Source organism: Notolabrus celidotus, chromosome 8 (genome assembly GCF_009762535.1).
Source record: "Notolabrus celidotus isolate fNotCel1 chromosome 8, fNotCel1.pri, whole genome shotgun sequence".
In the NCBI taxonomy this organism is placed as follows: domain Eukaryota; kingdom Metazoa; phylum Chordata; class Actinopteri; order Labriformes; family Labridae; genus Notolabrus; species Notolabrus celidotus.
The window spans coordinates 33,523,514-33,538,231 of NC_048279.1; the positions used below are offsets into that span (position 1 = coordinate 33,523,514).

The window sequence follows — 14,718 nt, forward strand, 5'->3', positions numbered from 1 at the left end:
CGAGGGGAGGAGGAACAACAAAAGACTCAAGTCTGGCAGAGTCGACTTCCTACAACAATAAGAAGGAGACTTCACTCAAAAAACAAACGTCTTCATGTTCACCGACGAGGAAATCACTTCATCAAAAACAGATGTTTTTAATTCAAGGGGAAGATACTTTCAATGATCTAAAAGAGAAGGTGCAATTTTAAGCAAAACTCCTCCATCAGTAATGGCTGAGTTCAGATGATCTGTATGATTCAGGTGAGCTTATTTCATGAGGATCTCTTATAACCCTACAGGATCTGCTCCTGTCAGTCTGAACTAGAAGAAGTGATAAAGCGTCTCACAGTATCGTGGTGTTTGAGCTCAGTGAGGACTTGTTCTGTTAGTTTTCAGTGTCAATAAACATTAAGTACGTGCAGTAAAATATAATTACTGCTTCCACCTTTAAGAACAAGTTCTAAAGTGTTGTTACCTTTAATTTTACAGCCAACGAGGTGTAATAAAAACATAATTGGTCTGTTTAAATAGAAGCTCGCCTGACTTTACTCTCCTGATAGATTGACTAAATAAAAATAAATGCATTACTTATCTTGACGCCTTGAGAAGAATACTACAGAGGGATGTGAAGGCACATTTGGCTATTGATTGATTTATTGGGAACAGCAACCGTCAGATGAACTGCAGACTGAGTGACATCACATCTTTGACTGCATGGATGTGTTATCAGCACGGATAAGGCTCAAGAAGTTTACAGAGCATTCCCAGAATTGGTTTGCAAATCAATTCATTAATCAATGAATCAACTTGAAGATGTATTCGTGCTTTTCTAAGATTATTTTCTGTGTTTTGATGTCTTAATTCACGGGGCGAAAGAGGGAAATATAGAGACTTGGCAAATGATTTCTATGAAACTCAAAAGCCTTCTACATTGATTATGTTGATATATGGTGGCCTGGAATGGGGGAGGGGAGTGGGATGAGGTTTTGGGCTTAATTTTCTCATTATTGTCATTTACTATATTAATAATACCTAAGTTTTATATAGCGCTTTTCAAGAACTCAAAGACGCTTTACAAGAGAGACAATAAATAAATACAATAAAGACATATAAGACAAGCAGACGACAAGGGAAGAGGTGGAATAATTAATGTGAGGGGAATGCCTGTTTGAAAAGGTAAGTTTTTAACTGTTTCTTAAATGAATGAAGTGAGTCAGAAGCACGGATGTGTGGGGGGAGAGAGCTCCAGAGGGTGGGGGCGGCTATGGCAAAGGCCCGGTCCCCCAAGGTACGGTGCTTGGATTTAGTAATGGGAGTGAGGAGGTTGGAGTCAGAGGATCGGAGGCGGCGGGAGGGGTGGGAGTACTGAAGAAGGTCAGTGAGGTATGGGGGGGCCAGGTTATTGCAGGATTTGTACGTGGTGAGCAGGATCTTGAAATGGATGCGCTGTTTTACGGGGAGCCAGTGGAGCTGTTGAAGGACAGGGGTGATGTGGTCTCTGGAGCGGGAGTGGGTGAGTATTGTTTACTTATATTGACTATGGTTTGTTTTTGTTCTTCTCCCCTTATTTGTATGAGGTTAACTTCTTGCACAAGAATGATGTTTCTGCTTGCACTGATCAATATATTGCTCCTAACTACCTGCATACAAATATAAATAAAGTCAAAATTTGATCACAAAAAATAATTAATTCAGAGGATAGGACAGGGAGAGAGTAGGAAACTGGGAAGAGAGAGCGGGAGATGACGTGCAGCAAAGTGCAAAAGCAGCATGAGTCTGCAGAGCTGGAGGCTCATTCAGGATCTCAATTATGGGACTGCAATTCTAGGACCCTTGTAGTTTGTGTAAGCACCACATAGTGCTCCCCAAAAACCCAAACTTTGGAGTGTGTAATCGTGTTTGTTTTTTGTTTTTGTAAGTTATATTTTTGTGCCTTTATGATAGGACAGCTGAAGAGAGACAGGAAATGTGGGGAGTGGAGAGTGGGGGAAGACATGCAGGACATGGTCGTGGCCGGGAGTCGAACCAGCGACCTCTGCAACGAGGACTATAGCCTCTATATGTGGGGTGCTTACACCGCTAGGCCACCAGCGCCCCGACATAACCTTGTTTTAAGAGTCTAACCATAACTGTTGCAATAAAAAGCGGGTCCTAGAGATGCAGGCCTGGAATCGTGGTCCTAAAACTGCAGCCTTCATCTCTTCAGCCACATACTATTAAAGTGCTGCAGATCGAACATTACAGGGGACCCAGGCCACCTGTTTGCACGAGATTTACCTGCTGAGCTAAACCTTTTGTTGCATTAATATATCTAATGAATATGTGTCTGTATTTGTTGCACATCATATAAGTATGTATTCTGTAAAAGCTGAAAAACAGGTATGAGCATGTAAGGTGTGTAAACATGTAGATGCTTTCATATGTAGCATGAATTAATCCATAGAATCTTCTCATGTCTGTGTACGTATCCTTACAAAGATACTCAGAAGCACAGACGACCCTCGGCTGATGTTTGGAGCTCTCTCTCCTCAGAATTAAAAGCACAAAGGCCAGCAGCACTTTGTTCCTGGAGAGTTGATTCTTTACTGTCAGAGCTCTGCTGATGCTCCCAGAGGCAGCCAGCGGCTCCCTGCACACTGATGGACCTCTAACAAACAACACAGTGCGAGTGTGTGTGTATGTGTGTGTCTGTGCATGTGAGTGTGTGTGAGTGTGTGTGTGTGTGAGATCTACTGCAGCTCCCTCACTCACCCGATATACTGCAGTGGATGGCTCTGATGAATAACAATCCTACACGTGGGGCACGTGTTGTTTTCCTCCAGATACTTCACTAGGCAGCTTCTACAGACTGGAGAGACACACACACACACAATCACACACACGCACACACACACACACAAACACACAGGGGAGAAGAGGTTACTCTCCAGGTGACAGGCTTATAAACAAAGGCAGAGGCTAACAATTACAATAAGGTGCACTTGAAACATTTGCTGGAGATGGAAATCTTTTAGTAAATCTCTTCAGCCGTGCCAGGAACAATAATCTGCATTATCTGATTGACATTCAGATCACTATCACTCTTGATCTGAGGGAAGATGGACTAAATTACAAATATGAGGCTATTTAATCCCTCAGCATCTCAAATTCAGCCGCAAAGCGAGCAAACGTCACCGCTGATGGACCTCACATAGAACATAGAGTGGGGATTGTTGCTGATATCAGAGTTTGGAAGAAGAGTATATCATATCACATTACATGTCGACTGATAAGAAACAAGACTATCACTTCAGAAGGGCCTGATTTACATTATTTCCATGGTGATTAAGAGACTCTTCAATACCTATTCTGTCCACCAGAGGGCGTAAACGTTCATTTTTACACTACAAAGTATGAAAGATTAAATCTGGTTTCCAGTTTTCCAATAAATATTTGCAGGAGGAGCCTTTTTGAAGAATTTTTGAAAAAGGACCGATAAGAAATATTTTACATCAGCTTTAAAATCACTAATGCTGGATCTCTTTACAACACAGAGACATTTCATTATATTATATTCGTATTTATATTCTTACTTTATTTTTTATTTTATTCCATCTTATTATATTTCATCTTATTTTATTTTATTTCATCTTATTCATATTTACATTTTAATTGATTTCATTAAATCTATTTTATCTTTATTTTATCTTTATTTCATTTCATCTTATTTTTTTCTATTTTATTTTATTTATTTCATTTCATCTTATTCGTATTTATGTCTTATTTTATTTTATTTCATCTCATTTTATTTTATTGAATCCATTTATCTTTATTTCATTTTATCTCATTTTATTTTATTGAATCTATTTTATCTTTATTTTATCTTTATTTCATTTTATCTCATTTTATTTTATTGAATCTATTTTATCTTTATTTTATCTTTATTTCATCTTATCTTTTCTATTTCATCTTATTTGTATTTATATCTGATTTGATTTTATTTCATCTTATTGTATCTTTATTCTATTCAATCTTATTCGTATTTCTCTCATTTTATTTTATTTCATCTTATTCATATTTACATTTTAATTTATTTCATTAAATCTATTTTATCTTTATTTTATCTTTATTTCATTTCATCTTATTTTTTTCTATTTTATCTTATTTTATTTATTTCATTTCATCTTATTCGTATTTATGTCTTTTTTTTCATCTCATTTTATTTTATTTAATCTATTTAATCTTTATTTTATCTTTATTTCATTTCATCTTATTTTTTTCTATTTCATCTTATTTTTTCTATTTCATCTTATTTTATTTCATCTTATTCGTATTTACATTTTAATTTATTTCATTGAATCTATTTTATCTTTATTTTATCTTAATTTCATTTCATCTTATTTTATTTTATTTCATCTTATCCGTATTTATATCTTATTTTATTCTATTTTATTTCATCTTATTGTATCTTTATTCTATTCAATCTTATTAATACTTATATCTTATTTTACTCCTTCTATTAATATTTTGACTTTTTTTTCATACTGTTCATAAGAGCTCTGTAATGACTGAATTTCCCTCCCTGGGATAATTAAAGTATTTCTGATTCTGGTTCTGAGAAGGGACGACAGTAAGGACCCTGCAGTTCATGGCGCTCCTGCAGATGTTTCATGAATAAATTAGCACACATAGTTTATCTTAAACATTAATGCTTTAATGCTTCACCTCAGGAAACCTTTTCATGCATTATGCAGGACACATCTCTTCCTGATACGGCACACCGGCCTCCATTAGATTCATGCTCCTGACATTCTTTATTGCAGTCTGTGTGTTTTTTTTTTCTGCAGCGGAGCCGCGTCTGTCTGAGCAGCTGCACCGGTGACGTGATGAGAATCTCTTCTTTGTCTGGTTTCACCATCAGAGGAGCCCAGGTTTTCTTTTAGAGTGAGAGGAGGAATCAGAGCATCTCCACGAGAAGCTCTCATCTGTGAGGGGACATCGCCCTCTGGTGGACAGACGAGTCATTACACTGTCTGGGTTTGTTGCATACATTGGTTCCTATAAGATATGTTGTGTAGCTTCTTGTTTATTTGATGCTGAAAACATTTGTAAGTTTGGTTTTGCATGTCTTAAAATAAAACACCTTCAGTTACCTTGAAACAGGTTTCAGAACGGGTCTCGCAGCTTGTTTCCTCTTTAAATAAACAAAAAGAACTTTCCCTAATCTCTTTCAGACGATCCAGAGTGACTGATTGGTCCACGCTCCACTTTGATTTGATTATTCCCAATGACCCACATTCACTGCAGAAGGATAAATGCTCCAATCACAGCAGGAGGGGTGATGCCTTCAAGGGCCAGAATCTAAAGATTGCTTTCACTACTCTGCAGAGCCCTCAGCTTCAGCAGCACTGTGAGCATTAAAGGTTACATAAGGTCACATGAGGTGAGCAGGCCTCAAGCTTTAAGATGCACTAGGTTTTATCTGTAGATGTCATCCTTACAGCTTCTCAACAGCATCCAGAAAAAACAGAACAAGCACAGAAACACTGAGGCTGAAAAGTTAGAGTGTCACTGGTTGAAAAGGAAGAATCTGTCTTGATAGGTGAGGAATCCAAGAGGAAGTCCTACCTTAAAGAAGAGGGTTTTAAGGTGGTCAAGAAGGCCTTCAGATTAAAGCCTCACCAGTTGGACATTAAAGCTTCTTTGGATAAAAACAGACTAAAAAAAACAGTTTTTTTCCAATAGCAATAAGTGCACTTGATTCTTAATAATGCAATATAAAATGGGACTGTGCAATATTTTTGATCACTTGAATGTCTGACTGTTGAATGCTGTGTGTGTCTCTGTGTTTGTATTTATTATTTATGTTTGTCTACTTTTTTTATGATTTTTTAAAAGTTCTATTTTTGTTTTTCTACTGTTCTTTGAATGCATCTTTTTGCACTTCAATTTCATTGTACAATTTACAATAAATATATATTCTTCTATACACTACCAGTCAAAAGTCTGGACACACCTTCTCATTCATTTTTATTTATTTTAATTATTCTCAACATTGTAGATTAATACTGAAGACATCAAAACTATGAAATAATCTGGTTTTGCCATAATCTGGATTACAACAGTAGTCAAACAGGACTATCCATTGTGTACTAACCCTACCTCTGAACAACACAACTGATGGTCTCAAACACATTAAGAAGGCAAGTCATTCTACAAATGAACTCTTGACAAGGCTCATGTTAATTAGAAACCATTCCAGGAGACCACTTCATGAAGCAGACTGAGAGAATACCAAGAGTGTGCAAAGCTGTCATGAAGGAAAAAGGGGGCTACTTTACAGAATCTGATGTCTTCAGTATTAATCTACATTGTTTACAATAATTACAATAAATACAAACCCTTGAATGAGAAGGTGTTTCCAAACTTCTGACTGGTAGTATATATTCTTCTTTTTATTTCTGGTTGGAGTTTGGTGTGTTTAAACAATGTTTGCTGTATCTTCTTTAAGTCCTTTTGTCTTTTCTTGCCTCTGTACAAAGATCTGTGGCTCTTAAAAAGAGTAAATAAATAATAAAGTTTGATTTTAATCTCTAAATATGTCGAGCATGAAAACACAGAGTTACTCTTTAAACAGTCGAGCAGCTGAACAGGCTTCAGTTGCTTCCTTTCTAATTAAACTGTCCGCTAATCAAACTTTAAAAACCAATTAAAACACCTTTTATTATTATGATAATTTTCCAATTAATGTTTATCAATTATTTCACACATAATAACCTATAATAGACCCGTGTGGACTCTATCAGACCGTACCATATTAACTTTTTACCTGCTCAAACGGAGGCACAGTGCTGTTTGATTTCCTCTTTTAAAGGCCTGTTTGCTTTTTAAATAGTAAACAAACAACAACAGTTCGAAGATTAATATTACAGCCTGTGTGAAGGGAATGTCTTATAATTTCTGCATCAGCGTAATCAATTTTAATGCACCATGCAGCCGACAGCAGCAGGCCTGTGATACACTCCTCCTTTACAAAGTTCATAATATTCAGGTTCAGGGGCCTTACAGAAACGTGCAAATTGAACTTAACGTCACACCTTGAGCTTTTGTTTTAAACTGCATGGTTTAAAAATATGAACCAGCCCAACAATAAGACTGTGTGAGACTTGGAGTTCTTGTTGATGCAGCGAGTAAGGTCTCAGAGCAGTGTCAGACTCGACCTTTGGATATTTCTAACAGACTGAGCAGCCTCCTCTTCAGAATGAGAGTGAGGTTTCACCCTCAGGTCATCAGGTCAGGACTCAGGTGAGACGACTTAAAGACTTAATGTCTCATCTATACAAAGTGCAGTTCATATACTTAACAGCTATTAGCACTTAGGTTGCTTCGATCTCTTTTTAAACCCATTTTTACAGACTTGGTTTTATGTGACTTTATTCTTTTAACCACTTTCACTTCTATTTCATTATTATTTTTAGCTTTTATCCAACTAATTAATTGTTTTAAATTGTATTTGATCATTTTATTTGATTATTTATTGTTCCAACTTATTTTCATTTTTTCATCTATTATTTTAATGTTCCTTATTTATCCTTTTCCCTTTTTCTAATTTTCTTGATGTGATGTCATCCTCTCAATCTGATAACCTTTTTTATTTTCCTTCTAATGCGTTTATTTACTTATCCATTTGTATTTATTTATTTGTATTTATTCATTCTATTTACTTATCCATTTTATTTTATTATATTATTAACTTGTCTTTTTTTTTTTTTTTTTTATGTATTTATTTTATTTACTAATCCATTTTTATTTATTACGTTTTATTTATTTTATTTACCTATCCATGTTTTTATTTAATCATTTCTATTTATTTATTCTATTTACTTATCCATTTTTTTATTATTTGTATTTATTTATTCTATTTACTTATCCATTTTTTATTTATTTATTCTATTTACTTATTCATTTTTATTTATTTCATTTTATGTTTTATTTTATTTACTAATCCATTTTTATTTATTAAGTTTTATTTATTTTATTTACCTATCCATGATTTTATCTAATCGTTTTTATTTGTTTATTCTATTAACTTATCCATTTTTGTTTGTTTTATTTTATGTTTTTATTTTATTTACTTATCCATTTTTATTCATTTTATCTTATTTATTTTACATACTCATCCCTGAAAAACCTCTTTAACAAGGATTTATTGGTCTCTATGGGTATCTATCAGAAAGTGCAGTTACAGCTATTAGCAGTCCCTTTCCTTCATATGTACTACTATTGCATATTTGCTCAATGCTGCATGTTTGCATCCTGCACTCAGTAGAAATTACTTTGCAAGCTCTGATTCAACTTTTAACTCTGACTTTTTGTGCTCTTGCTGCAAAACAGATCTCCCCTGTGAGACAGTAAAGATAATCTGAGGTCAGAGGTCAGAGTTTAAAGTGCTGTTGTGCTGCACTACATTACACTGAGGGTGTTTCTGTAGTATTGTCCTCCCTTTTCCCCAAAAAAGAGAAGTAATAAAGAGAAGGCATGAAGTTATTTTGGGAGTTTCACACTCTTCTTCCCTCACTGGTGTTTTGATGAACTCTGAGAGCTTTGAGGCTTCATGCAGAATGACAGCCCGGCTTTACTCACACAGTATAATGACTGTCAGTGATCCAGACACGCTTTGTTATCCCTGTTGATGCAAACACCTGGCTAATGATGTAGCGCTGCGTGAATGAGAGGTGACATCTTCTCACCTTCAAATAAATGTGCAGATTACCCGGTGCTGACAGGACTCTCGTTTCAGCTGCTGCGTGAGCTCATTCCAGGTTTCAAGATACTGATTCATAATATTTTAAAGTGACATGTATATAAACTGCATGATGGGGTTGGTTTTATTGCTGATATTAAGCTACAAACAAGTAAGGTTGGGGTTTGAGGTGCTTGAAAATCCCTGCACGGTGTGACAGACGACGCACGCTGCAGCTGTGCTTTAAGTCATAACATCAACAGAGACGGAGCTGCATGGATCAGAGACATCACTCTGCCGTCAGGATTCTTCCATCAGGGATAAATCCTGAAGGCAACACCTTTTGGAGCCGGGGGGAAAACCCTTGGAGACAAACTCAGCCTGTATGTCTCATAAAGAAAGATTAAAGCTGAGAAACTTATGAGAGGAAAAACACGAGGAGGAGAACAAGAAAGACAGAAAAGAAGAGCGTGAGGAGGGACCTACATGTGTGTAAGCACTCGGTGACGGTGGTCGCGTCGATCAGGTAGCCCTCACACAGACGACATGTGATGTGGGCGTTGATGTGACACAGCTTTATCTTCCTCGTCAGCATGTCGGGGTTCTGCAGGAATAATGAGAGACAAAAACTTTCAGTGAAACTCTTTCATTCAAAGAAAAAACATCAAGTGACTCTGCTGCTGCTGCTGCTGCAGCACAGTCCAGGTCGTAAAACCAGGGAGCGAGATAAGGGAACCAGAACACCTTGAACTGAGCTCATGAGGTCACATAAGGACCACTGCACCCTCTGTAGTCTGAATACGATGAAGGTACAAAATGTCCAGGATGCAGACTAAAGGAGGCTTTGTGCACAGTCTGGACTCATCACTGGTACTTGATTTTCTTCACACGTTGCCACATGATGCTCTTATGATGTATTCCTGGTGTCTTTGTGTGTTGTGTACATGATGTTCTGTTGTGAACGGTTGTTTACGCTCTAGGTTATTTATGCTTTCATGCTCTGGGTGCAAACTAACTTCCATCAGAGGGATAAAGGTTTCATATGCAGGACTAAAAACCTTTATTTATGTTCAATAACAGCCTGCTAAATTAAATGTTTCCTTCATGTTGTTCCAAATAACTCTCTAACCTGCACTCACAAGCAGATTTCACTTACAAATGATCATAACCATCACAAAATCTTGTTACACACGAGAGCAGGAAACTCTAGTCTACTCTTCAGCAGGTCTAGACCGTACTCTATGACTTAGACTTTAGACTTTATTGTCCCCTTGGGGAAATTCTTTTCCACGGCATCTTTCTGCATTTCCACAGACATAGACAAACAACAAGAACATACACTGTAGGCTCAACAAGACAGTCCAGAAAGACATCAACACTCAGACAGAGTTGTATAATTCAGCGAGGCCTTTTGCTCAGGCTCGCTATAACAGCAGGGATCAGGCTTTTGCCGAGGCGAGCCCCTCTGTACCTGCGTCCTGAGGGGAGTGGGATGAGGTAGGTGTTAAGTGGATGTGTGATGTCCCGTTCTATTGAGGTTGCGATGCGTCTGATGGCCCTGTGGTTTAAGTCTGTGAGGTTTGGTGTGGGGAGACCGATTATTTTAGAAGCTGTGGTGGTGATGCGTGTGAGTTTGGTCTTGTTTTTAACAGATAACATATTGAAGAAGCAGGTGGAGCAGTACAGGAGGATGCATTGAGTCATGCTCTGGTATAGCAGCAGAAGGAGACGAGGGGGGCGACATAGAGTCCTTTTAGTTTACGGATGGCTGACAGTCTTTGATGGCTCCTTTTATTATGGTTCTATTATTAACAAAGACCTAACATCATGACAGGATAAGATCCAGTCCCATCTTACAGACAGGACTCAGTCTGATCTCATCTTAATCCACCATGAGCAGAGCACTTTGCAGCATTTAGCAAGTTACAGTGGCAAGGACAAACTTCCTTTAACAGGCAGAAACCTCCAGCAGGACCAGACTCATGTTAGACACACATCTGCTGAGGCCTACCGTGTTGGGGTTGGAACGAGGGATAGAGGGATGGATACACAGATGGCAGCTTCATGTAATATCAGTGCATATCATGTGGCCCCTCATAGGGAAGAGTTCCTGGTTCCTGGTGGTGGTACATTCTCACCACATAGTTCAACCCATCTTGCCTTGAAACCATTCTTTGTTGGTTTATTAAATGGGCAAAAAGTACATGGTACATGAAACTTTATATTATATCACCTATGCCGACACTCTAAGGGAGCTCAGCCAATGCTAGGTGGAGTTAAGACAACATCTTCCCACTTTATGGTAGTTTGGATGTGATATCTGTGATGGGGGCATCTTTAGAAAACGATTGAAAGATCTGAACACCTGCAGCAACATTTCCATGTGTTGCTAAATTTGAGGTAAATGGCTGAACAAAGTTCCTGTCTGTGTTTGTGTCCAATTGAAGACACAAACATGGGGAAGAACCAGGTCCACAGGGTGCCAGTATGACCTGTTGTGGAAAATAGATTTGAGCTAGCATCTTTAAAGGTGACATATCATGCAAAATTGACTTTTTAATGGTTCTTTACCTGAAATATGTTTCCCTGGCATGTCTACAAACCCCCCCGAGAATGAAAAAAATCCATTCTGCCCCTGTTCTGATTTCTCCACCTTTCTGTAAATGTGTGTGAAACCAGCCGTTTCAGACTTCCGTGTTTTTGTTACGTAACAACAATATCCGGTCTGTCACGGAGTCAGAGCTTGGAGCTTGTTCAGCCCATAGACTGTATAAAATAATACTGAATCCCCCCTCCGTTTTTCATTCCCTGCACAAATGTGCGCTAACAAGGAGCTTAGGAGGGAGGCATGCTAGTTGTAGGCTGTCTTAATAAACACAAAGGTCGGTTTTACTCCCCACGTCTGCAGATTTGAAGATCTAGTGGATGATTTTTATTTATCATAGATAAGTGCTAGCGCTAGTTAGCATAGCTACATGTCGTAGCTGTAGCTGTGTACCAAGACACACGTCGACATACTGACAAATAAAACAACAAGAAACAGAATCTGGAAGGTCCCGCTGCCTTTCTGGCAGAGGTCGGTTTTACTCCCCACGTCTGCAGATTTGAAGGATTAGTGGATGATTTTTATTTATCATGGATAAGTGCTAGCGCTAATTGGCATAGCCACATAGCTACATGTTCATAGCTGTAGCTGTAGCTGTGTACCAAGACACACGTCGACATACTGACAGATAAAACAACAAGAAACACTAAATCTGTGACCAATCCTTCAGAAAAGGTCCTGCTGCCTTTCTGGCAGATGTCGGTTTTACTCCCCACGTCTGCAGATTTGAAGATCTAGTGGATGATTTTTATTTATCATGGATAAGTGCTAGCGCTAGTTAGCATAGCCACATAGCTACATGTTCGTAGCTGTGTACCAAGACACACGTCTACATACTGATAAATAAAACAACAAGAAACACTAAATCTGTGACCAATCCTTCAGAAAGGCCCTGCTACAGGCGCCCCTCCGTCAGGATCAGATTCAGAGGGTTGAAGTAATGCGATCTCTGAGCAGCCGTGTATATTCAGCCAACATGTAAACATTAGATCAACGTGCTGGAGAGCCGAGGCACATCCACTTCCGGAGGGGGCGTGGTCAGAGAGAAAACAGAGTGTTCTGAGGAGGACTGAAGAAGAGGACTTTTCAGGCATGCCAAAATCTGATTTCAAAGTGTTTTTTTGAGCATAAACTTTAAAGACATGTTTTGGGGACCTCTTAGACCAATATATATTGATGAAAAAAGCGTGATATGTCCCCTTTAAGAGTTGTAAGCAGATGTGATACGATAAACCAATGAATCTTTATTTGTCTCGCGCCAAATCACAACAAACGTTAACCCAAGACTCTTTACAAACAGAGCAGGTCTAGACCGCACTCTATGTTCTAGACCCAACATCAAGACAGGATAAGATCCAGCCCCATCTTAATCCACCATGAGCAGAGCACTTTGCAGCATTTAGCAAGTTACAGTGATTGCAGCTTCATGTAACAGTTATAAAAGACTAAATGTACAGTTATTGGTGTGAATGTTTTACAGGTTTGTCTGTATCTAGTATAATACTTCTAAAATACATTCTTTCATATATTAAAGCTGGGGTTGGAAGTCAGATTTAGATACTCTTTGTGTTATACTGGTTATATTCTGCCCCAGCTCTCTCAGCTTGGCAGTTAGAGAACAGTTTCCCATGAAAAAACTCTGATTCTGGATTTTCTGTTTGTAGCTTCACTCAGAAGAACTGTCGAACTGGACACACAAAGAACTGCTCATTAGTCTCACACCAAGAGAAACCACACAAATGTTACATCTCCCTCATGTGGTTACAACGATATCTCCACGAAGAGCTAGCTTGATGCTAACATACATGGGAAACTGCATTGACATGCTAGCGGTTAGCATACATCGATTTCACTGTCCGCGGTTTTAAAACAGACTTTTAACCTTCATCACAAAAACTCTGAAACAATGAGAACTGAACTGAAAGACCTGCATGTGAAAATACTTACAGGGAGAGGTTTTCAAAACACGAGAGAAAAGGGGTTACATCCGTACCCATGGCAACATAACTACGGCAAGCCCAAGGGTTCAAAATAACTCAAAGCTTTGCTATTACAGCTTTTAGGCACTAGATGTCGTAGTTTGGTCACAAAACATAAAAAAAGGCAATACAGGCTAAAATGATCTTTATGTCCTGATGGTAATCAATACATAATGTGTTCTTAAATAAAAGTGAAAAATAGGTGCTATCTACAGCCGGAGTAAACCTCAGAAAACACCAACCAATCACTGTTTTTGGGGTCGAAAATTTTAAACCAATCAAATCCCGTCCTGTCGTTCTGCCCGCCTCCTGCGCGTACATTTCCCCGGCGTTCACTCCCTGTCCCCTGCCTCTGCTTCCCCTGACTCTACTGACTGCCCCTCTCGCTCGACCTCGGGCCTGTCCCCTTTGCTCAGCACTGTAGTCCGGATCAGAGTCTAAAAAGCGCTCACCACGGGGACTCTGACAAGCAGAAGAATTAATGACATTTAGTAAGTCCTACAGAAAATGTATATGTATTGTACATAGATTGTAAATAAAAATGGACAGTGTTGCTCCGCCTCTTCCCGTTGTACGGTTCTGAAGCCTCAAAATCCCGCTCCTGGGAGCCGCCATTGTGCAGCCAGAGCCTGTGAAGCCACTGTAATAAGCTCCGCCCTACAGCGTAACGTCACAAGACGCTGTGTGTCCTTTTAAGTTTCCCTCTACGGCGGCTGTGAATCAAAGGAAACAGGAAGTAAAACCCCGTTTTTTAAACTCTAATAACTAACGAAAAAGAAACTTTTCAGGTAAAAGAGGCCTTGGACACAAAACAGTCAAATACTAACTACATATCACCACAGCATACGGATGTGAGAAACATTTGTACGACGTGTATTTATTTTTTAAAGTTTGACTGCTCCCCCATACAAATGAATGGGGGAGACAGATTTCTTTGACCTATACTGCAGCCAGCCACCAGGGGGCAGACACACTGCTGAAAGCTTCCCTTCCAGCGAGTGAGCTGCACCCCTGGACGATACAGAGACTAGACCATGCTGTGGTTTTGACTAGCTTCAGGCAGACACCTGTTCAGGAGGCAAGAAGAAAAGAGACGCCGTTGTCGGAAGCCAAGGTAGACATTTTTGAGAAGTTATGTATGTTATCACAAATGAACTGTCGTCTGAAACCCTGAGGTTTCCTTCCTTTATTATGGCACGGGCAGCCGACGCTTGGATGCCCTCGACCACGCTTGTAAAGAAGTTATCCATCTTCTCCTTGACTGTCTTAATTGTTCATGTTGAGAAATGTCAGTATTTTACACAAGTAGTTAAAATCTCCTCACAGGAGCTTTAACCAACAATATAATCAACATCAATGTTCATATATGAGCAGACATTTCATAAGTCAGTATTTATTGTCTTGATGTATTTTTGGAGCTCAGTCTGCAG

General features: G+C 38.7%; 2 protein-coding genes across 3 annotated transcripts in view; both read right to left on the reverse strand.

Moving 5' to 3' along the window:
* Window positions 1–14,718, reverse strand: part of LOC117817031 (leptin receptor overlapping transcript-like 1) — a 762,389-nt gene that overhangs the window by 517,082 nt on the left and 230,589 nt on the right. The window lies entirely within an intron of this gene.
* The window catches only part of LOC117817028 (polycomb group RING finger protein 3), a 108,155-nt gene that overhangs the window by 31,393 nt on the left and 62,044 nt on the right, over window positions 1–14,718 (reverse strand). Inside the window, exons 1-3 of one of the 2 annotated variants that reach the window (XM_034689471.1) lie at window positions 13,257–13,341; window positions 9,191–9,308; window positions 2,734–2,830 (exon numbers count right to left, since the gene is read on the reverse strand). In XM_034689471.1, the coding sequence (XP_034545362.1) occupies window positions 2,734–2,830; window positions 9,191–9,299 (206 nt within the window). In that variant the 5' untranslated portion in view covers window positions 9,300–9,308; window positions 13,257–13,341. Of the gene's footprint in view, window positions 1–2,733; window positions 2,831–9,190; window positions 9,309–13,256; window positions 13,342–14,718 lie in introns of those variants that run through there. The other variant, XM_034689469.1, reaches the window with a different exon arrangement.